At 41.6% G+C, this 24,609-nt stretch overlaps 1 protein-coding gene across 1 annotated transcript; it reads right to left on the bottom strand.

Annotated features, from left to right (window-relative positions):
- Window positions 1–67: 67 nt before the first annotated feature.
- TWIST2 (twist family bHLH transcription factor 2) lies at window positions 68–24,609 on the bottom strand. Its single transcript, XM_083715448.1, has 2 exons — window positions 23,870–24,609; window positions 68–793 (listed from the first exon to the last, which is right to left on the bottom strand). Exon 1 carries the CDS (start codon window positions 24,388–24,390, stop codon window positions 23,908–23,910), a length of 483 nt encoding a protein of 160 aa, XP_083571574.1. The 5' UTR covers window positions 24,391–24,609; the 3' UTR covers window positions 68–793; window positions 23,870–23,907.

The raw sequence follows: 24,609 nt of genomic DNA, 5'->3' as shown, positions 1-24,609 counted from the left end.
GGGTATGTTTTCTGTCTATCTTTTTGTTATGATTGTGAAACTCACAAATAAATCAAATGTCTTGCTATTAACTGCATCACTTTCTTTTAATTTTTTGAGCTGGAGAAGCATTATACACAAACCAGGTCCTTTGCAGTCTTTTGTTTAAAGATTTCTCAATAAATAAAACAAACAATAAACAATAAGGAAGAGGCCAGTTAAAGCAAAACAATAAGGAAGGTGGTGCTGGATGCAAAAAGAGAAAAAAGGTGTATTCCAGGCTTCCTTGATGAAAAAGAAATGTGCAGAATTTAGAAAGTTTGCTTTTCTAAAGAGCCTTGGTCCAGTTTTTGACATGACTTTATACAACATGATTTTAATTAAACTATTCACACAAAAATACAGAGATAATTTGAAATCCAAATCAATGGATTCCTCATTAATGTGTTCCTGATTTTTTTTTTAAAATGTAAAACACACATGGTCTCTCTCTCTCTCTCTCTCTCTCTCTCTCTCTCTCTCACACACACACACACACACACACACACACACACACACAAGCTCCAGCAAGTAAACACAAAGTTGAATAGCCTCTTTGTGTTTTAGTTTTGTCTCTTGGGGAGAGATGTTGCCACATTTCAAACCCATTAGCTTTGGTGCTGCATTTCGGGTCTCTCTAAATGCTCTGCAGGAGCTCAAGGGGAGGCGAAATCAAGTGGTTCCTTTAGACCAGTTCTCTTGAGGTTGTTAAGGTTTCACAAGCTACAAACGTGGATGCATTTCAGCTCCACTCCAGTCTCCAGAAGTGGACAGTCTAGGGAAAAAGAAAGAAAAATATATTACTGTTGGATGCATCCCAGTGTTGTGTTCTCTGGTTCCTCATTTCTTTCCTAAGGTCACAATTCAACACTAGGACACGTTTGTGCCTAGAAAAGGGGGAAGGGAAATGCTGTTAGAGTTACATTAACACACGTGTCAAGGAGAAGACATGCGACTAGCAGCACTGCTTGCCTCCCAACGGCATCAGTCACACAAAAAAGAAATATGGAGACGAGCCAGAAAGGGAGACCATTTAAGGGGAGCAGAGTATTTCAATGAAATGCTCACTTCTGAAAATTAGGAAGTATAAGAAAGTACAGTGGTACCTCGGATTACAGACGCTTCGGGTTACAGACTCCGCTAACCAGGAAGTGGTTGCTTCAGGTTAAGAACTTTGCCCTAGGATAAGAACGGAAATCGCACGGCAGCGGCAGCAGGAGCCCCATTAGCGAAAGCACCTCAGGTTAAGAACTGTTTTAGGTTAAGAACGGACCTCTGGAACGAATTAAGTTCCTAACCCGAGGTACCACTGTATCTACACCTACTGATCTTTTTTTAAAAAATAAAATAAAAATCAAAGTTAAGGAACTCTGGGAGGCAGAGCAAATTACCTGCTTAACCCCCTCCCCCCACTGGGAGTCTGTACTGGACTTGACTCTTTTTATTCTATTTGTTTATATTATTATTATTTTAAACAAAGTAATAATAACACAGGTAGAAATAAAAATAAAAATGTGCACCCGCCCTGAGACCACTATCCATCGCAACTATCCAATCTCTCAAAATTTCAACACCTCTTGCGATGGTTTAACCCTTCTCTGTTTTAACAGTACAAATTCTACAAATATCTTCCACATTTCCTCAAAATCATTCCTCCTCTCCAAAGTCCCCATCTTACCTTAATTTATCATTAAATAACCAATGTTATTTGAACTCTTATTCTTTCCATAAACTAGAGGAGATTATATCCACAGACAAACCCCAATTAAGGGATTGGTGCCACTGGACAGAATCACTACGTGATCAGCAATTGATCAAACCCTTTAAATGCTCTCCTTGGTTCCCCCCTTCTAAAAACGGTCCATTTTAGAGCCAGTTACCTGTCGAATCGGGACGCAGGTGGCGCTGTGGGTTAAAGCCTCAGCGCCTAGGACTTGCCGATCGAAAGGTCGGCGGTTCGAATCCCTGCGGCGGGGTGTGCTCCCGCTGCTCGGTCCCAGCGCCTGCCAACCTAGCAGTTCGAAAGCACCTCCGGGTGCAAGTAGATAAATAGGGACCGCTTACCAGCGGGAAGGTAAATGGCGTTTCCGTGTGCGGCTCTGGCTCGCCAGAGCAGCAATGTCACGCTGGCCACGTGACCCGGAAGTGTCTCCGGACAGCGCTGGCCCCTGGCCTCTTGAGTGAGATGGGCGCACAACCCCAGAGTCTGGCAAGACTGGCCCGTACGGGCAGGGGTACCTTTACCTTTACCTTACCTGTCGAATCTGCAGCCAGACTAAGATTTGCTTTTACTGAGCTGCGTTTTCAAGCTATTCCCTCCTCCGTCCTAGACAGATGATATAACAGGGTGCCCCTTTTGCTTCTATTTATTTTGATTCAGATTTGTCACGGTAATTGGCTAGTACAATAAAGTTTTTTTGATTGATATAATAATATAAAATATATAATAATGATGATAATGATGATGAAGATCATCATCTTCTTTAATACTTTTTCTGTTTGCTTTTTTCTTACTCCCTCTCAGTCCCTATGTCCTTTTCTGCCCTTTTTTAAAAGATTGCAAATCTGCAGCCAGGGACTGCCTTGTTTCAATTGACTGTATATAAGCTGCTCTTGGAGCCTTTTTCACCCAAGAGCAGGTTCTAAATGCTTCTAAATAAAATAAATAATCCACATAGGCATTTGAGTTTGCAGGGATTCCGTGAGATTGCACAAGTTCTGCACAACTTGGTACTGGGTAATCCTGTAATCACTTGCATAATGCTTAACAGGATTTCTGTTTTCTGCTGTCTGCTGGCAGCTTGCAAATTCAGAACGCAAACCAGATTTGTGTCCTCATCAACAGGAAGCATCTCAGTGCACGGATCTTATATTTGGGGGAGTTCATTAATCTGAGCCAGGCTATGGAGTTCCTCATCAGGCAAATCCTGAAGCAGGGCTAAGGAACCTATGCTTGCTGTTGGACTCCAACTCCCATCAGTCCCAGCCAGCATGGCCAGTGGTCAATGAGGATGGGTTGAGCAGCTTCTAGAGGCCACCAGGCTGCCCCCCCCCCGCTCTACAGCCTGTGTTGCTTCTTGCATGTATATCCCACCTTCTCCAACGAGCTCAAGGTGGTGTGCATGGTTCTTCCCTTCCTCGTTTAATCCCCACAATAACCCTGTGAGGTAGGTTAAGCTGAGAGGAAGTGGCTGGCCCAAGGTCACCCAGTGAGCTTCACAGCTAAGCAGAGATTCCAACCTTGGTCTCCCAGCTCCTAGTCTGACACTCTAACCACTACACCATGCTGGCTCTCTATCCCAAGGAGATCTAAATTATTATTATTTGACCAGAAAAGCAGAATTCTGCTGCCTGTAGTAGAGTTGCTATTTCCGGGCAGAAATCGCTTTAACATCTGGGAAATTCCAAACATATGGCAGGCCATTTTAGAAGTGTAGATTTTGGCAAATTTCCTTAAAATTTCCTTCTTCTTTTTTGAGATCTTGGGGGGGGGGGGAAATCTCAACAACTTTGGGCAAAACTAAAAAAAGCTGATGCAAATCACGACAACTATCATATTCCTGAATGGCACAATTTACGTGGGTTTCCATCCTAAATTGCTCCTCTTTCAAGTGGGAGGGGCACTTTTCCCAAGGAAAAGACTTGCAAGTGTCACAGGTGGGAAGGGGAGTCAGTAAGCCTAGTGTGTGCATGTGCTTCATTCATAGAGGCAGCCCTTGTCTTCCTTGTCTCTGCTGTTCACATGACAAGTCAAGGGGGAGGAGCCCCGGCCACCAAAGGACCCTGAATTCCTGCCCATCCTCACGTACTGGAAATTCTGGTTGCCCACCCACAGACTTCTGCTTTTTCTCCTGGCATTGCTGCCCATGCCGTCTGAGATTCTGAAGATGCTGGATTGGGTGCATGGTTCACATTCTGCACTCTTAGTTCTCCCTGTCCCTAGTTGCATGGAATCCTGGAATGCGCACACAGCTCTGCCCATCCTGGGAGGATAATTTATTAGTGCATAAGCCTTTCAGACATGACATGAGACCTCCTTTTAAGGGCAGGGCAAGACTGACTCAGCTCAATGGTAAATATGTACAATCACTTCCTCCCACAAAGGAAAGCTTCCATTTCGGCTCCTTCCCCACTGCTCCCCACTCAGATCCCCCCCACCCCCGCATCTCAGATATTATTTATCTAATTACAGTGACATTCTGCAGAAAAGCCAGGGCTTGGCATTCAGCCCTGGAGTACTTTGAAGATCTTCAAAGCTTGGCAGTGCCTATGCAGAGCAGTGAGCTCAAATACAGATGCAACTATTGCAAAAGTCACCAGCAGAAAGAAAACACACGCTCACACACATCCCAAACTATTATCAGTTCTGCAATCTGCATCACATGTGCTCAGAAATGCTCTCCTTTTATTCTAAGCTTAAATGGATCAGTGTTGATGTCTGATGCTTGGGCTGGTTGCTTTAAAGAAGATTTAAGAAATTATAAAAAGTGATGTAAAATGTACATTTTTTGTGTAAAGACTCGGCTGGGTATTTTAAAGCAAAATGTAAAATTCATCACACTGTTTCTCTTGTTCCTGCTTCCCACCAGCAACAAGGAGGGACTTGCAGGGTGGGTCCCAGAAGACCCCCAGGCTCAGCCCTCAGCACCTCTGGCTAAAGCCAAGAGACACTCATGTCTGAAACCTTGCAGAGCTGCTGCCAGGCAGTCTAAGCAATTGCCAGCGAGATGGGCCAATGGACTTAGTTGGTATAAGGCTATACACTTCTCCTACCACACAGTGGTACCTCGGGTTACATACGCTTCAGGTTACATACTCCGCTAACCCAGAAATAGTGCTTCAGGTTAAGAACTTTGCTTCAGGATGAGAACAGAAATCGTGCTCAGGCAGCGCAGCAGCAGCAGCAGGAGGCCCCATTAGCTAAAATGGTGCTACAGTTTCAGGTTAAGAACGGACCTCCAGAACAAATTAAGTTCTTAACCCAAGGTACCACTGTCTTTGCATATTATCTTTGAATACTTACAAAAAGCTTGGCCTATCACTCAACATACAAAAAACCAAAGTGCTGCACCAGCAAGTACAAAACAACCCCTCTGCAGCGCCACAAATCCAACTCAGTGGTGTAACATTGGAAAACGCTGATCACTTCTCCTACCTAGGCAGTTATCTTTCCACAAGGGACAACACTGATGCCAAAATCCAGCACTGCCTGAGCTCTGTGAGTGCGGCTTTCTCCCAATTGAAGTGCAGAGTGTTTGAGGACCGGGACATTTGCAGGGAAACCAAAATGCTTGTTTACAAATCTATTGTACTACCAACCTTACTATATACTTGTGAAACATGGACCACTTATAAAGGCCATCTCCAACTCCTCGAAAGATTCCATCAACAGTGTCTCTGAAAATTTTTACACATCACTTGGGAAGACAGGTGAACTAATATCAGTATACTGGAAGAAGCAAAGATCACCAGTACTGAAGCAATGATTCTTCAACATCAACTTTGTTGGACTGGTCATGTTGTGTGGATGCCTGATGATCATTTTCGAAAGCAGCTACTCTATTCCGAACTTAAAAATGGAAAGCGTAATGCTGATGGTCAACAAAAGAGGTTTAAAGACTGTCTCAAGGCAAATTTTTAAAAAATGTAGTATAAACACTGACAACTGGGAAACACTGGCCTGTGAGCGCTCCAATTGGAGAACAGCCTTTACCAAAGGTGTCATGGGCTTTGAAGACACTCAAACTCAGGACGCAAGGGAGAAACGTGCTAAGAGGAAGGGACGCTTGGCAAATCCACACCGTGATCAACTCCCGCCCGGAAACCTATGTCCCCACTGTGGAAGGACATGTGGATCCAGAATTGGCCTCCACAGTCACTTACAAACTCACTGTTAAAACCGTGTTTATGGAAGACAATCTTACTCGGCTACGAGTGATCGCCAAAGAAGAAGAAGAAAAAGATTTCAAAAAGAAAAAACCAGGACACCCCAAAAGTTGCTGAGCTATATTTTTTCTGATTAACTTGCCTGAGATAGAATCATAGAATCATAGAGTTGGAAGAGACCACAAGGGCCATCGAGTCCAACCCCCTGCCAAGCAGGAAACACCAGAACAAAGATCCAGAACAAAGTAGTGCCTTTCGGAAATCCCTCCCGGGTGTCAATTCCGCCTTTGAAATCTCAGTAATGTCCAGGGAAATCCGGACATATGGCAGCCCTATACCATATCTTCGAATATTGTTCCAATGAAAACGGACTTCCTAAGAAAAAGTGGGACATTCTGGGATCAGATCAGAAACCAGGATGGCTTCTGTAAATCTGGACTGTCCCTGGAAAATAGGACACTGGGTAATCCTGTAATCTGGGAGGGTCTGTTCTAAAGTTCACCTGGCCATAGGCCTGCAGGTAGTTAAAACGAAATAAAAATGATTAAACACACCCATCCACACCACCACCTTAACCTGTTCCCCGGAACTTTTTTTGTTTTGTTTGACAAGCATATCCAGGCATTTAATGTTAACATGTAATATTGATGAGCAGATTTAGTAAGTTTAAGGCTTAAAATTACTGATTTTATTTTACCTTTTTGATTTTTTAATGTATTGTGTACATTAATTTTAATGTTGGCTTTTATTAGTATTTTAAATCAGGTTTTAAGACTTTATTTCAAACCACATAGAGATCTCCTAGTAGCAGTGTATAAATTTTGTTAAATAAAATCCACCTGAAAATGTAGAAGATACTGAGGCTTTGGGCATATGTGCTTGTGGAAATGAAGTCCACGCCTTTCTTAAGGCCTGCAGAGTGAAGATGCAGCCTGAGACCAAGTGAAATATCATGGCTCCCTTCTGCTTCCTCTCTCTGTTACAGCTCCGTGAAATATTTCACAAAAGGTACAAGACCAGGCAGTTTGTTAGTGCCCTAACATATTTGTGTTTTAACTGCTGAACTGAAGCTTGATTAAGCAAAATCTCTCTTCAGATTTTCCACACTTTTGATATTTTCCCACCAACAATATAGTGCAATTTGAATGTAGATAACTCCAAAATAAAGACATGCTTTCTTGAGAACGGGCACACGGCTGCCATACAGCAAAACAGCAATACAGAACTAACTCAAAAGATTTTTCACCAGAAACAGCTGCTGTAAGAGGGTAAGTCACTGCTGCTCCAGCTTTGGAATGTCATTCACTTTTAATCCACGGTCCTTCTATGAATGCTTTCAAATCTATTTATATATTGGCAAAGAAATGAAATAGTGCTAATCTTGTGAAGTAGCTAAGGCTGCAATTCGATCCATACTTACGGGTGATTAAATGTTATTTATTCTTTGGTATATTTATCAAAACCCACACACACCAATAAATTAATTCTAGAAAGAGGCAAGATTAGACGTGGAAACGCAAGCCATTATTTTTTACAATCAAGACTCCTTGCCCTCTTTCTTCCTGCCCCACATGGGGCTGGGCTTCCTCCTCCTCCGCTCTCCAGCGGCAGCCATGGGGAGGCCATGGGGTCCCTCACAGCCATCACTACCACTGCTGCCACCGCTCAGGACAAGCGCTGGCTCATCCTCCCTGCAGAGCTTGGTGGTGGTGGCAGTGCTGGCAGGAAAATAGGGACCTTCTGGAATCCAGTCGGAAGCCAGGATGGCTTTCATGGAACTTGGAGGATACGCTCTTTCTGACTCTGTCCTGCGCCCACCCAGCCAATGAAGGCAAATAGCCAATAGTTAATACTTTACTGACAAACACAACAGCTCCTAAGGTGTCCTGGATACACACACGCAAATGCTTCTAGTGCCCACTGAGCTGGCCTTCCCTTTTCCAGGTTTGTCCCTGTGGAGAAACTGAAGCAACCATGGGACCACACAATTTTCCCCGGCTGATGTACCCTCGTCTGACGGAGTGCATGCACCCAACCCGATACTTCTGCCTGGAAGTCATCACTACCCTTCCCTCTGCAAGCCCCTCCTGGTTCTAGGGGACAGCAGGGGATTTGGGCAGGCCGCCCCTCACCTGAACAGCCTCGTTCTCTGCTTCTGACCCATCCTGTGCCCCCTCTTCTGCCTCTGACTGCTCAGACCCTTCCTCTCCCCCTTGCCCTGGCACCAAACCCCATAAATTGCTGGCGCCCTTGCCTCTGCCACCCACACATCAGAGCCCTGCCAGTCCCTGTCAGACTCCGACCACATGGGTAACAAAGAGCTTGTTCCTGCTTGTTCTCAGTGGCCTTTCCTTCTGGACCACTTAGCAACTTAGTATCATAGAATTGTAGAGCCTGCATACAAAATATGAGAAAGTATAGAATGTAAAATTAATGGATATTAAAACAAGAGTGTGAGATGTAATCCATTGGTGCATTCCTTATTTCCCTAGCGTGGTCACAGGCAGGGGGACATCCAGTCAGTGTAACGTCCCCTTCCACTGGTCTGGAGCATCCTCCCCCTGCATGTGACCTGGGAGATGGGCATGGCTCTGGCTGACTCCAGAAAAGAGCCAAGTCATGCAGCCATTTTCTCAGTCTCTTGTCCAGTTGACATTTGTCTTTCTATTGTCTTGTTACTGTTCTTTTGCTGCCATGCTGCTCTCCTGCAGCCATTTTGTTATCTAAATGTCATTTTGCTGTCTGCTGGCTCTCAGCCAGCAGCACATGAGCTCAATCTCCATATGAGATGAACTCAATGTTTCTTTGTGTAGCTATCAAGTAAAGTCTGCCTTTCAGGGATCAAATTGTGAACTGAAATGGGAGTAAACATTTTGTTACTTTACTCAGAAAGACTCTTGTATCTTTATTCTTTTAAGAGAATAAAGAAAGGGGACACCAGGAATAATCTTAACTAAGAGATTCAAATGAATCTGCAAACTAGGTTCCATCTGTATTGAGGGCAATCTGCTCTGCTACGTCACTTACTAGCACGAGTGAAGGAAGGGTAATACTTTTTCAATATATTCTTTCCTACTATCCTTAACATTCCCACAAAGAAGCAATTAAAAACAACAAGAAATGAGCAGACCAAGTAGCTTGAGGACCAATTTTTAATGTGATACCAGAAAACCTTAAACCTTATATCAGAGGCAGAAGCACTGACCATCCTGCCATCCATAATCAGGTTGTGAGGAATGAAGCTTTAGACTCTCAAGAGACAAGGAAGTTTGAAATTCCTTTCTTGCAAAATTGATGTCTGAAGAAACTTACATTAAGGTTTGCATCTGCCTGAAACCATTTTCACTTTAAAATCCTATGAGATGATTGTCTTGTGTCTGACGTATTTTGTTCTAGAAGATCACAAACTGATTTTAAGACCAGATGGATTACAACAAGTAGGCAAGCTCTTCATATCTTAGATTATGGAACTCCTCTTCATCCAAATGGGCGTCTTGAAATGCTGCTGAAAGTGTTTTGATTTTAGAATGGCCCAGACTGTGCCAACTGTGAAAACAGATGAGCGGCAGCACATGATGCTTGCGGGGTTGGTCTTGCATGTTTTTTTGTGTCACATATGAACACCACTAATGAGAGAGAAGGGCTTCAGAAGAAGAAAATCAATTGACCCTTTGAGCCAGTGTAGGTTTACTCTGACATTTAAAGCTCTCGTTCAAAGGGTTGTTTTATTTTCTTCTGAAGCCCTTGCACAATATTGGGCAATTAGGCTCCTCCCATATCCTCCCATGTTCCTTCTTCTCTTCCACTATGAAACACTTTTAAGGGCCAAACTGGAGATTGCACATATACTGTATGCTATATTAGCAGAGTGAATTGTTCAAAGCATTTCTTCCAAAGTCAGAAAGCCTCATTAGATAATACCCTATTATTACCAATCATATAGTGTGTGACCCTTCCCTGAATAGCAGTGAGCAAAAATTCAAATAGAATTGTATTATGAAAACCGTACATGCTCTGTTCCAATTTCCACTTTTCAGATTCCATTTTCTATCAGCTAATTTGTTGCTTTTGCACACACTCAGAAAGTTCATAGCCTGACGTCCTACACACACCAGCAGATCAAAGATGACTGCAGTCTTTCCAAGTACAGTGAAATTTCAGCTAACAGCACACGCAGGTCTTTAGAAACTCCTGCCCCAGGGTCACGCAGCTGACAAAATAGCAAATGAATTAGAATATTCTTTGGGATGTGAATTTTAAATGTTTGCTGGAATATTTTATTTGGTGAAAGGAAGTGATGGGGCACTGACATTGTGCTGCTCAGGACCCCTGCCAGACTCGAATGAAAGGAGAAAGCACATTCTTCTGTTCTAACCAGTATCTTTTGATACCTTTCTCAAAACAGTGGGGCAGGAAAGCCATGTGAGACCTGATCCCCTTGGTGGGTGGGCTCAGCTGCTGCCCCCCTCCAGCTCCTTCCAAGGTGGGACTAGCCTTGCTGCCTTCAGCTAAGCAGGACCAGGGCCCTACAGTGGCTGAGCAGTGCCAGGAAAAAGCCACCAGGTGTGAGCAAAGGTAAAATGGCAAGGCCTTTTGGATTGTGAGTCCAGCCACAGCATTTCTGAAACACTGTGAAAATAAAATATGAATAGTGATGGCATTTTGTATGTTCATTGATTATGAGAATGCCAGTGAAAGAAATGCTCTGCTTAATGAATTATCCCACTAGAACATCCTTGCCTATAAGAAAGCTTTTATCTGTAACGCATTGAAGTAGCTAGCATCCTTTGAAACCCTGTGAGTGTGTATTTTGGAGCAGCTGAGATTGGGAATGAGAGTCCTGACAGGATCAATAGGGCTTGAGACTTCTGTGTTATTCATCATTATCATAAACCTTATTGCACTAGCCAAAGGCTGTGGCATCATCCAAAAACCTTGATATTGTTGTTGTTGTTTAGTCGTTTAGTCGTGTCTGACTCTTCGTGACCCCCTGGACCAGAGCACGCCAGGCACTTCTGTCTTCCACTGCCTCCCGCAGTTTGGTCAAACTCATGTTTGTAGCTTCGAGAACACTGTCCAACCGTCTTGTCCTCTGTCGTCCCCTTCTCCTTGTGCCCTCAATCCTTCCCAACATCAGGGTCTTTTCCAGGGAGTCTTCTCTTCTCCTGAGGTGGCCAAAGTCTTGGAGCCTCAGCTTCAGGATCTGTCCTTCCAGTGAGCACTCAGGGCTGATTTCCTTCAGAATGGAGAGGTTTGATCTTCTTGCAGTCCATGGGACTCTCTTTTATGTCTTTGTGCTACACTTGTCATTACTTGAATCTCCAGGTCTGGCAACCAAAGCTGAGGGAGAATTAAGAACTACGGAACTCACTGCTACAGGATATAATGGGCAGCCACTGGCTTACAAATGACAAATGAACGGAGGCTGAATCTGCCACTGGCTACTGGCTTGATGGCACATGGAACCTGCATGTTCACAGGAGGAAGTCTCTTGGGAGCATAGGCTTTTGGGGCTCACAGAAGCTTCTGTGAAAAGCAGGATGCCAGAATAAATGGGCCCTTCATCTGACTCATTATTACATTCTTCAGCCGACACCCACCAGGGAAACAAAACAAAAAAAACATTTATTGTGAGAAGTGGTGTTAGTGAATGTTAGAATAAAGTATCATTTGTCTGCAGATGGAGTTGGACTATATAATTTTTAAGTCTTTAAAATCCTAGCAATGGGGGAGGGAGGGGTTTGTTTTGTTTTTGTTCTTATTAGGTATTTAGTGTTTTTATTTTATATTTGTATGCTGTGAACTGCCCTGAGATCTTCGGATGAGGGGTGGTATACAAATTTAAGAAATAATAATTTGAAAATTCTGTGATAACTCATGGGATGATCATAGAATCATAGAGTTGGAAGGAACCCCAGGGGTCATCTAGTCCAACCCCCTGCAATGTAGGAATCTCAGCTAAAGCATCCATGACAGATGGCCATCCAACCTCTGCTTTAAAACCTCCAAGGAAGGAGAGTCCACAACCTCCCGAGGGAGACTGTTCCACTGTCAAACAGCTCTTACTGTCGGAAAGTATTTTTGCATGTCTAGTCGGAATCTCCTTTCTTGTAACTTGGAGCCATTGGTTCGAGTCCTACCATTCAGAGCAGGAGAAAACAAGCTGGCTCCACCTTCCACGTGACAGCCCTTCTTTTCCAGGCTAAATATACCCAGCTCCTTCAACCGATCCTCATAAGGCTTAGTTTCCAGACCTTGATCATCTTGGTTGCCCTCCTCTCCACATGTTCCAGCTTGTTAACATCCTTCTTAAACTGTGGTGCCCAGAACTGGACGCAGTATTCCAGGTGTGGATGTGTGACCAAGGCAGAAGAGAGTGGGACTATTACTTCCCTTGATCTGGACACTAGACTTCTGTTCATGCAGCCTAGAATAGCATTAGCTTTTTTTGCTTCTGCATCACACTGTTGACTCATGATAAGCTTGTGGTCCACCAGGAGCCCTAGATCCTTTTCACATGTACTGCTAGAAAGCCAGGTGTCGTCACCCCCCATCCTATATTTATGCTTTTGTTTTACATAAAGTGTGTCTGGGGTGGGGTGGGGGGGGGTGTAATCATAAACTAGCAGAGAACTCTTGGGTTGGTGGGGGAGGTTTTCTTTTGTAAAGGGTAAAGGTACCCCTCCCCGTACGGCCAGTCGTGTCCGACTCTAGGGTTGTGCGCCCATCTCACTTAAGTGGCCGGGGGCCAGCCCTGTCCGGAGACACTTCCGGGTCACATGGCCAGCGTGACGAAGCTGCTCTGGCGAGCCAGCACCAGCACAGCACACGGAAACACCGTTTACCTTCCCGCTATAAAGCGGTACCTATTTATCTACTTGCACTTAGGGGTGCTTTCGAACTGCTAGGTTGGCAGGAGCTGGGACCGACAGACGGGAGCTCACCCCGCCGCAGGGATTCGAACCGCCGACCAAACGATCGGCAAGTCCTAGGCACTGAGGTTTTACCCACAGCACCACCCGCATCCCTCTTTTGTCCCTCTTTTTTCTTTTGTAGACCTGGGTAAAAGATAGCGCAACTACTGTAAAAATAATAAGCTGGTATAATTAAATTCTGAAATAAATATGCATCTGGGAATAGTGGTATGTTAGATTGAGCTGCAAGCAAATAGTGCAGCAAGCCCGAGCAGAGGTGCCTACAGGCCTCCCATAGTCCACTAAGGAAAGCTTGAGAGCCATTTCCTGCGGTTGAACAATATGGGATAGAGGCATAGGCGATGCTGAGCAGGGGGAGGAAGGGAAGGAAAATGGCAAGGCTATTTTTATTGAAGCTCTCTTATTTTAGGATCCAAGCCCAATTTTGGGTAGGTTGCTCCTCCATCAGCAGCCCCCCTCATATTGTTCAGAAAGATCCTTTACTCCCCAGAAAAGCTTTTCAAGACTTAAAAGTTTTGTTGAAAGAGGAGGGTCTTCAGTAGGTGCCAACATGTCCCCAATGGCATGACAGATAAAATACTGGAAGAGTAAAATGTACTGACTTTTTCTCAGTCTCAGGAATAGAATTCAAAGTGTTAAAGATATACAGAATCATTTAGAGTTGTGGTGAGGAACCTGGGGCCCTCTAGAAGTTGCTGGACTACAACTCCCATGGGTTAGGCTGTCGGGGATGATGGGAGCTGGAGTCTAGCAACATCTGAAAGGCCACCGGTTCCCTATCTCTGGTTTTGAGGCAAAGGATACTATTTCAGGGTGGTGGGAAGGAGACAATATGAAATGAACATGCTGACCAGAAATAGTGGCGGCCCTGCTGCTTGAAATGGAGGCAGTGCAACTGCCATTCTCTTCTCTAACTCAGCAGCTCTTCTGAGTACAATATAGTTAATTTCTGATGGCGATCACAGGCAATTATATTAACAGTAGTAGTTGCCCGTAGCCTCTAGGATTTCACAAACAAAACTAGGGAGACCCCTCTAACACACCCAGTGCTTCTTTTCTGGCTACTACGCAGGGGTACACATACCCCTAAACATTTTGTGAATCTTTGTACTTCTGTCCATTTACTGTATTTATTTTTCCTGATTTGAACTATAAAATAGTGATTTTCTGGAGTCAAAATGAGACTACCCCTAAACATTTATTTTAGAAAAAAGCACTGAACATACCTATTATAATACCAATATTAGTACCTGAGACCTCCCTGCGTTCTTCGCTACCAATTTCAGAAGGCTCTGTTCTGTATTCTGTATGCTAAGTAATCACTTATCCAACACTGGCTTGAAAGGCAAGAAGGTTTTGCTAAAAGTTACACTAGAGCATCATACCATAGTTGTCTGTTGTCAAAAGGGCAAATGGAGCTTTAGCAGCCTGTGAAACGAGAGCCTGCATGCTATGCTACCTAAACTTTTTTTTTTGGGGGGGGGGGTGTTTACCTGCATGTCAGAGGCAAAATGGATCTCCCTCACTCCAACATTTTCTAGAGACCCCAAGGAAGAAGTTGAGCTTTTATAACTTTTATAAACAAGGCAATCCCCAAAAGCAACAATACTGTAGTGATAAAATATGGACAATTATTTACTGCTGGGACAGTTTCCAGGAAATGGGGTGTATCCCTGGCAAACAGGGAGAGTTGGATTGCGTGAGTAGAAGGAACAGTTAAATTATTCAAAATGAACTAAAAATCCAGCCAAAGTTATGGACATCATAGATGATAAATCAGACTATGCTAATTGTTTCTTCCCCCCTTTTTATTAAGACCTTTTTTTGTTTCCTGTGGGTGGACAGGTCCCTCAGGACAAGGAAGGAAAGATGGAGTCTTAGCTGCTAAGTTTTTATCTTTCTTGGTCTGTGTATCTGGCATTTCATGTATTGTATTTTTGCAAGTGATTTGGTTGTTCAGAATTATTCATTTGTTGCAACTGAGGAGTGTGATTTTGTTTTATTGTCTGCTGAAATGTTATTATCTTGTAATGTTATAAGCAAAAGGGATTGCTGAATTTTGTTAAACTTGTTTCTAGGTATATTGTGATTTGTTACAGAATGGCACTCTGATTTTGCTGTGCATGTTGTCACATTTCTGTATCAGTTTGCTAACTTTTTTAGGCAATGAAAATTATTTAGCATTTTAGTTTGCATTTCTCACAATACACACATTTTTTATGCAATTGTCTCTAGCATAACACATTTTGAAAGCTATTTTGTGCATAATTTCCCATAATATACACATTTTTATTCACATATTTGGTTGCAGAACTGCATTGCAAAATTTGAAGATGTGTGGATTTCAAAGATAGCTGTGTTTCTGTTGATGTATTGTACCTAATAAAAATCTTAAAATGAGAATTCCCCCCTCAAGTAATTAATATATTATTTGCAAGTAATTTATACATTTCAAAAGTATGATTTCTCTGTCCTGTTCCATAATTTTTACAACTGTCTAAGTTTCAGTCTTTTGCAACTTCTTTGACTCAAAATCCAGCCAAATGGCTTGTACTGTATTATCTGCAAATTACTGCTCATCTCAGCATAGCCTACAATTTTTGCTTTTTGGTGTTCCAATTCACAATAGAGCTGTTAATTTACATGGGCCAATTTACATGGGGAAAAATGCTGCTCAATTTTATGCAGATATTTTTGTTTTGCTGTTCATTAATTCATAATACTTCTTAATGTGTACTGTGGCCTCCTGTCTCCCATGAGGACCCAGAGGCATAAACTGGAGGCACATTCATGTACATCTGAATGTGAATAACACCCAGTCTCTCTGCATTACTGTTCAGTTTTGCATTCAAATGTGCATGCCTCTCCACATTTTGGTGCATGTAACTAAAGCCAGACTGGAGGCAACTGTCTCTGCAGTTGTTTCCTGCAATGGCAAGTTTTAAAAACAAGCTTTTGTGTGATTTCACCCTTAATAGCAATCCTAAACCCTTCCATTTCTCCAGTCAACCACCATTAAATTAACATTTCCCATTCCATTTTCTGTGCTAAAAGAGCCTGGGCAAGTGAAGAGAAAGGAGGTGGGGAATATATCCCCGTGCAAATCAATTGCCTAGAATAATATAGTAGGCTCTTGGAAGATGGTGAAAATCATTTTATTATCCAAAAGTTATTCCAGATTCAATTTGTGTAAAATACAATCAGGTTCTGTTGCAAGACCCTCAGAAGCAGAGCTCCTGGCTAGCCTGGTCAACCTATGCCAAATACGATCACCCGTTGTTGTTGTTGTTGTTGCATTGCCTTTCTCAAAGTAAATTACAAGCATATACTACAAACAGCTAGGTAAAGGGGACCCCTGAATATTAGGTCCAGTCATGACCAACTCTGGGGTTGTGGCGCTCATCTCGCTTTATTGGCTGAGGGAGCCGGTGTACAGCTTCTGGGTCATGTGGTCAGCATGACTAAGCCGCTTCTGGCGAACCAAAGCAGTGCATGGAAACGTCGTTTACCTTCCTGCCGGAGCGGTACCTATTTATCTACTTGCACTTTGACGTGCTTTCGTACTGCTAGGTTGGCAGGAGCTGGAACTGAGCAACGGGAGCTCACCCCGTCGTGGGGATTCAAACCGCCGACCTTCTGATCGGCAAGTCCTAGGCTCTGTGGTTTAACCCACAGCGCCACCCGTGTCCCTTTCAAACAGCTAGAGACAGATTTAAAAGCAATTGTTTGGAACGATTAGCTGACAGCTCAACATGGTTTGCTGCACAAACTCCTTGCAGCACAATCCTAAGTGCCTGTCAAGCTTCCCTTTGGGTTCCCTGGGACTCCTTCCCCTCTCGCTGGGTTTACAAATGACAAAACTCCTACTCATGCCAGCTGGAGGAGGATCAAATCCCGACCTACTATTATTGACTTGAGGGAATGCCTTCTACAAAATACTGAGATTTATCTGTTCAGATTTGCTGGCATGGCTTTAGTGCAGTGGGAATTGAAGACACTTGGGGAAATAATTCAATGGCTGGTAAAATATTCCTGCATAAAGAAGACATCATAATCCCATAACATTTTAGGATATAAGGAACTGCTAGTTGAGAACTAGTGGAAATCACAGATGTTGATACCTATGGCTATGAATCTGGACTAGTGTTTTTACAAGGATATTTGTTTTTGTTTTAAAAAACATGTGGGATAACATTGAACGAAGTAAGCTTGATTGTAATATTCTTTCAAGATCAAATCAATATTACTTTGTCATGGGGTCCCTAAAAGGTGTGGGGCCCATAGGCCAGTACCCACTTCTCCCTATTTGGTAATGTTGTGCCTTCAAGTTCAGATTTTCAAATATTAAGACTTTCATATCCATTGAAGTTATTGTATGAGTTTCCAGAGTAAAACCCAACACACAAACTTTTTTCTTTCAGTGTGGATATGCCCCCAAATTAAATCATTTGGAATAAATTATTTTCAATTCTTGAGGGCCGTATAGAGATATATTAAGTTACACAGAACATGGGTAAAAACTTTGAAAAATTAGAAGAAATTCAAGACCTGGTATCAAGTTGGTTTCAGTATCATCAAGTAAATGAGCTATTTAAGAAGGATGTGTTAAATGGTTTTATGGAAAAAAGATCTGACTTTAAAATGGGGCTGCTTGAGAGTAATGAAAAACTGATTTCTAAAATTTATAAAATCACTAGAATAAAGATGAAATCTTTAAGTCAACAATGATATAATGGGCTAAAGACTTACTGATAACTTCTTGGGAGAAGTTATGGGGAAATGATATAAAATTTACTGCTTGTTATACACTTAAAGCAAACCATCTTAAAATGATGTATAGGTAGTATTTACCATCAAATAACCTGGCTAAGATGTACAAAGTGTGTCAAGTAAATGTTGGAAATATGAGCAGATAGATGAGTCATTCCTCCATATGTGGTGGACATGTGAAAAAGCAAAAGGCTTTTGGGAAATGATATATGATGAAATGAAGAACATCTTTATATGGGCTGTTCCCACAAAACCAGAAGCTTTCCTTATAGGTATAATAGGGATGGAGGTTCTATAGAAGATAACTAAATTATGCGCGTATGTGACAAGAGCAGCTAGAATATTATGCACAGAAATGGAAAGGAGAGACGGTTCCAGTGGAGGAGGAGGGGCTTCTGGAAGTAATGGACTAAGCAGAAATGCAAAATTTATAGAAGAATGGAGGCCATTTGCAGACTATTTTAGAAAATATTACAGTCAAATGAAATTGCAGGCAGAATTTGAGGAAAAAAGCGACGGAAGAAAAATGACAAAATAACTATAATAGAGAAACTTTTTGTAATAGATAAAGGTATAACACATCAGAAAAGGTTTGAATAAAAACTCCGAGGAGGCGAGGGTGGGAAGTCAACTTATGAAACAATGTAATTATCTGATTAAAAAGTTATTGTGAAAATGTTTGAAATAATAATAATAAAGTGTGTGTGTGTGTGTGTGTGTGTGTGTGTGTGTAAATCTCATGAACAAATGACTAAAAATAGAATTCTAAACAAATCCAAAAGACCATTTATTGTTGTGTAATTTTTTCCCATCTAATCAGAAAATACTTGTTTGTATTGGCAGAAAATCATGAAGCATCTTCTTTTATAACGTTCTGAGAAGTGAACATGCGTAGCTCTTCTCTTTCAGCAGGGAAGGAAATGGTTCCATTTAGTGTTTTACTTTAAGACATGACTGAGAAAAGTAAGTGAGCCTAACATTTCTTGCTCAAGAGGTTTCTAGGCACCCCTTTTCTTTGCACCCCAATTCAAAAATGCCTAGGTACAATCCAGACTGGAAATCAATAATACTTATTGATTTCAGTTGCAATAAGTTGAACATACTTAACTTTGTGGAGACGATGCCCTGAGTAATTAAAGCAAAAGTCTGTTCATATCTGAAGAAATAGAACTTCACATACACAATTTCAAGCCAAGAATAGCTAACTTAGTTTATAAATTGTTTAGAAACTTAAATAGATATTGAAGTAGGTAATGATGTAATGCATACTAATGTTTGTTAATACTTATTCAGAAAATTTCATTTTAGAAGTTTATAAATATATAATTATATGAACTAATCAGTCCATGAATATTTTTAAAATATAACTGCATGAACTAAATTAATGGATTTATGAAAGATTTTCTTAAAGATAAGCGGGGTGGGGGAGGAACAGAATATATTTTTAGATATCGGTTATAGACTCTGTCCTGCATTTCCCCAAACCCCCCTCGGCATACAAGACATGAAGACTATAGATCAACAATATTTTGTTAATTGTATATTAAAATTATTTATAAACTTAAAATATTAGTATATTGAACAAACATGGAGATTACCGTTTGCTCAGCACCAATATAACCCATGAAGAAACTAGTTGACTCCTCCACAATTATTAACTGAGATTTCAGATGGGAATGCCTGTGCTGAAGGATAGTCAAAATCCACATAGTGTTGTGTAGTTAACCTAGCATGTAAATAACAGTACTGTTTTACCCTTGCTCCCTTTATTCTTCAACATGTCCTCATTTTAACAGCATCCACACTTAGGAAAACAACAAGATTGTGTTGATGTTAAACATGGCCCTATACGTTTTTGGTTAAAAGTAAGTTTTATAGAGTTCAGTGTAACTTACTCGCAAGTAACTATGTACTGGGTTATGTGTCACTGATTTTAAATGAGTGCTGAACTCTTCTATTTAAATCCTCAGGAATTAAATGTATCTGTGCAATATACATAAATCCTCTTAAAATTGTGAAATGTTATTGATTCTCTTACATAGCAGTAAAGACTAGGAAACAGAGGGAAAAACTGGGTGATGGGTTTGGGGTGATGGACTGGTGATTTACAAAATTCAGATTTGCAAAAATGCAGTTCAGCTACTCAAGTACAGACTTGGTTATGTTATCCTAAAAGCTTCCTTCAATAGCATGGCAATGTGGGGAAATGTGTGATAATGGAATACTTTTGCAGTACTCAGCAGTTGGCAGTTTTGAAGCTAAGTGACACCCCCAATCCACTTATCACAGTTCGGTTTTTTAAAGACTTCTCTGGGTTTTGTGTTGACAGAAGCAAGTCTCCATTCATCTATGAGACAGAGAAACCCCGGCTGGATCAATCCTCAGATTTACTTTGGTGTATTTTTCTCAAGAGACTGATTGTTGGGACAAATAACTCTGTTTACTATTTTGAATCATGGTGGGGTGGGGTGTGAATGGGACCCATCGGCTAACCTATTGGATCTTACCAAGATTTTGCTTTGTACTAGTTCCCAAATTGCATATTTTATTTTGGGACTGTCTTCTTTCATCTCAGCTTTTAACTTGGATGGGCAACTATTAAGTATCTATTAGGTGTGAAGGCCATGGTCTGCCTCCAGCGGGTGAGGCAGTGTGCCTCTGAATCCCAGCTGAGGAGAGGGCTGTTGCTTGCAGGCTTTCCCCATGGAAATCTGGTTGGGCACTGTGAGAGCAGGATGGGTCCCTGGCCTGATCCAAGAGACTTCTTCTTAAGAATTAATTTAGCAAAATGCACAACTTCAGAGTACCCACAAGGAGAGCTTTTAACAATGCCCAGTTATTGTTCTCACACTGTAAACTGCATAACTCCCCATGCTTCAAGTGGTGCATTCGCCCATCTTCCGTCATGTCAATTTTCACTCACATTTTACAGGACAAGGAGTAAGAGGCACACTGAACTGTTAAACCTGTTCTACATTAAGTGAAGAGAAGATTCACAGTATGAGAATGTGCAAACTAAAGGAACAAGTCCGGTGGTATCAATTAACTTCAGATGTACAGTGAGCCAATCTGCACATATCAGGCATTAATGTGCCATCTGAAAGAAATACAGTAAGAATGTATATCAATTATAACAGAAATTCATTAGACACCAACATTTGGGAGCTTCCAAATGGGTGCTTCTTGTGGGATGGATGCTTCTCATATATGCAGGTGGTTTTTTTTGGGGGGGAGGGGGCAGCATTCACATGATGAGGCCAACCTGTCCCTGCTCTGTCCCTGCAATTTAATCTGGATTCATCCCTTCTGGGGGAACCCAGAGTAGAACATCACCACCACAACTATCGTAAGTGACCAGTTTGCAATATCTTAATGACCCATTTGCAAATTAGGCCCCCTTCTAGGAGTACCTTTTGTGTTGATAACATGAAAATAGATAGGGTAATTACATAGTATAATTGGAGCATATATTCCTACAGAAGAATTCTAGTTTGGCCTTTCCATGCTTGATTTCTACAAATGTGTGGGGCTTCCATTCTCATTTGCTTTATTTCTTTTTTATACAAGTGCCCTGTTTTGTCATAATCTGGGTCTGGAGCAAAGAACAACATATTATTAAAAGTAATATTTAAGAATAATAAGCTAAAATAACAGTTATTGTGTTGCTACATAATATCTAGAAACTGTTATAAGTACTGCATCCCTTACTTCCTTAGCATTGACCTGCACATTCTTGTTCCACCAAAAAGCTCTTACGTTGCTTCTGAAACATGACAGGTCCTCTAGAAGGTAATTTGTATTAATGTAAAAGCTACAATGGCTAAGAATCCCTCTCTCTGTGTGCCAAGTCCCAGATAGTATTGTGAGGTGGAATTCTAGCTTCTCACTCTCTGTCCTGATAAATTGTTCTCATTTTATTTGTTCAGACCATAAATTAGGTTTGAATAATACTCAAAATTTAAATTTCTCTACAAATGCCACAGGCTAGAAGTGAGTATATGTAAAAATGCTTCTGAAAAGAAAGTTTGGAAAAGAATAATTTTTATCTGAGGCATGATGCGTTACTTACAGAAGTCCCATACTGTTACTTCACTTTTGGTATTTTTATACTCAGGAAAACATGTTAATTTTATAAACTAGAAACAGTTTTTAAAATGTGAAGATGAAATACACTCTGTCTCTTAACATGTTTTCAAATGTACATGTCTAAAGAATGGCATAGAGGAGATTAACAAATGAAGGCTTCTATAATTTACTTCCTCTGGACTAGTACAGTTAGATTTAATAGGACTTCTTCAGAGTAAAAAGCTGTGGATTGTAGCCAAAGAACTGCTAAGTAATTGCAGACATAGTGAATTTATTGTTCCTATGACTGAATAATTAAAGCACAATCTAAACTCTAGCAAACTATGTGTCTGAGACATTTTACATCTGCTTTGGGCAAAAGCAGCAGAATATTCCCACAAAGCGGGAAGACACCCCCACCCCACCCCTCCTTACTTAGGCTTTACAAGTCATATTTATAAATGGGAAGCCAATGGATTTTGTTCCATTTTTTACATGTATCTTTGCAGCTGATACTAAAGCAAAGCCACACAAAACTAGTCCTAATTAATGTATACTTTTTATGATATAAAGTATCCAGGGCAACGAGGTGGAGACATAGTTTCACTTAATTATTACTTATGCATCCACTTGTATATTTAATGAACAAGTCGGTTTAAAGAAATGTATTCATTTTTTCTTCTAAATACAAATAAAGCATGAGCATTCATTTCCAAAAAGGTTTACATTAAATTTTCTCTGTAATGACTGATGCCTGTGCATCTGTATAACATGGCCTTAGTTGAGATCGTAGGCTGCCAGTTGCATTCTGGTCTTTACCTGTAAATCTTATAAGCAGGAAGCCTAAAAATATTGTTGTCTTCAAATAATGAATGTATCTTTCCCCACATTTTCTGCACTCTACAAATTATACGTGTCATTATAGGTTTACAGTCTGCATTTATATCTTTATAGTATTTTCTGCAAAATAGCTTTGCTATTGTTGTCCATTGGTGTTTTATTGGGTGCCCACAACGTACAAAGTATTTTACATATTTCATGTGTGCATTAGGACATATAAAATAATGTTGTGATTTACATAGCTGGGGGAAAGTGTTCACATTGTTCTGAAACAATGTAAAGTTATGAAGTGCTCAGATAATGTTTATATATATATATATATATATATATATATATATATATATCTGCCTAAAATATTCCACCCCTGAAAAGAAATGAAATAAGAAAGGATTATTTTGTCTTGTAATAGATAAGGGGGGGGGGGTGGAATGAGCCTTGGGGGCTTCATTTAAGGCAGCTGGCTGGAATAGGACCCAGATCTTCAAGTAAGTGACATTAAGTTGTGGTCAAGAGAAGGAAACTGGCAAAAAAGGCTGGTTCTGTGTTTACTGTGAATATGCAGTGCGGGGGGGGGGGGCACAGCCCAGGAAAACAAATACTGAACATCTGTTTAACCTACAAAATTGTGCTACGACCAGAATGGAGTTGGTTGTTTAAAGAAGCACCAGCTCTTCACACTAGCTGAGCGTCAGTACAATCTCTCCCCCCACTTTTAAAATCCTTTGTAACAAATGCAGACCTGCAAAGTTCAGAATGAGGACCACACAGTTTTGCCACTCCTTCTGGAACCAAACAGCTGCATTCCATCGCACTGTGCACAGACGTTTTTATCTGGTATGGCGAATATCACAGTTCTCTCATATAAGATGCAAAACAAATGAAAAGCGACTTGGACATGACTCTGGAGGGCCATCTGAGGGATGTTATGATTGAAAATGAATTTTTTTTTACTTTGTTTTAAGATCCTATTAGGATCAGAAGCAAATCATTCCCATGTAGTAATTGGTTTTTTAAATGTTGAGCCTATCTTGGAACTAAGCTTTAACCACACACAAAAATAAGTAAGAAGCCTTCCTAGCCTGCAGGATAGTATCAGACAAGGAGATTTTGCCATGTGAAAACTAAACTGTCATTCCCAGCTTACAGACTTACAGACAATAAATCTAGGCTAGGCAAATAGCAACATGCCTAAAGGCTATCAAATCATTCCAGCTGGGATTATGACTCCACATCTCCATCCAACACATTTGCTGCATTACTCATTTGCCATCCCCACCTCCCCAAATATTTCCAAGGTACGGCATGCCACCCAAGCCCACAAGCTTTGCCCAGAGTGAAAAGAATGAGCCACATACCACTTTGGCAGTCATCCTTGGTTTTACCCTGATGTTGGCTAGTGTGAGGCAGACATTGACCAGGCTCCTTCCATCCTCCACACCGAAAAGGCATAGCTGAGCCGCTCGTGAGCCACATAGCTGCAGCTGGTCATCTTATTGTCCATCTCATCACTCTGCAGGACCTGGTAGAGGAAGTCTATGTACCTGGCAGCAAGCTTGAGAGTCTGGATTTTACTGAGTTTGTCGGAAGGCAGGGTGGGAATGATTTTCCTCAAGGCTGCAAAAGCTTCATTGAGGGACTGAGTCCTCTGCCTCTCTCGGACATTGGCAAGGATCCGCTGGCTTTGGAGGTCCTCGTAGGACTGTGCGCTGGGGCTGGACTTCTTCCCCCGCTTGCCTGGGTTTGGACTTCCATCTTCGCTGGATTTCTTGCTGTATCTCCTCTTCCTTCCCAGCCTCTTTGGCTGCCTCTCCAGCTCCTCTTCACTGGTCCCCAGGCTGTCCACAGGAGAAGCAGGAGGGCTAGAACTTTCTTCCATTCTTTCTGTAAGGAGGGGAGGGAGAGAGGGAAAGGAATTCTCCCCCCTCCTCAAGTGGTGGGTGTCTCTGTGTTTTTTAAAAGTGTGCTTTAAATTCCTGAGACAGAGCCTTTGGAAAAACAGGAGGGTTTTGCTGAGCAAACGTTTTCCAGGTCTCCAGAAGGGATCTAATTTCAAGGACCAGGCTGTGCAAAAATTGAGGTCTTGGAGAGAGGAAGT

The sequence above is a fragment of the Podarcis gaigeae genome (assembly GCF_964106915.1).
Source record: "Podarcis gaigeae genome assembly, chromosome: 1".
NCBI classification, from domain to species: Eukaryota; Metazoa; Chordata; class Lepidosauria; order Squamata; family Lacertidae; genus Podarcis; species Podarcis gaigeae.
Note: the sequence above shows the minus strand (reverse complement) of the source record. Positions and strands in the feature narration are given on the sequence as shown.

What these genes read in the sequence shown, in the direction of transcription:
- TWIST2 (XM_083715448.1), bottom strand. Translation starts at nt 24,390, where the DNA reads ATGGAAGAAAGTTCTAGCCCTCCTGCTTCTCCTGTGGACAGCCTGGGG.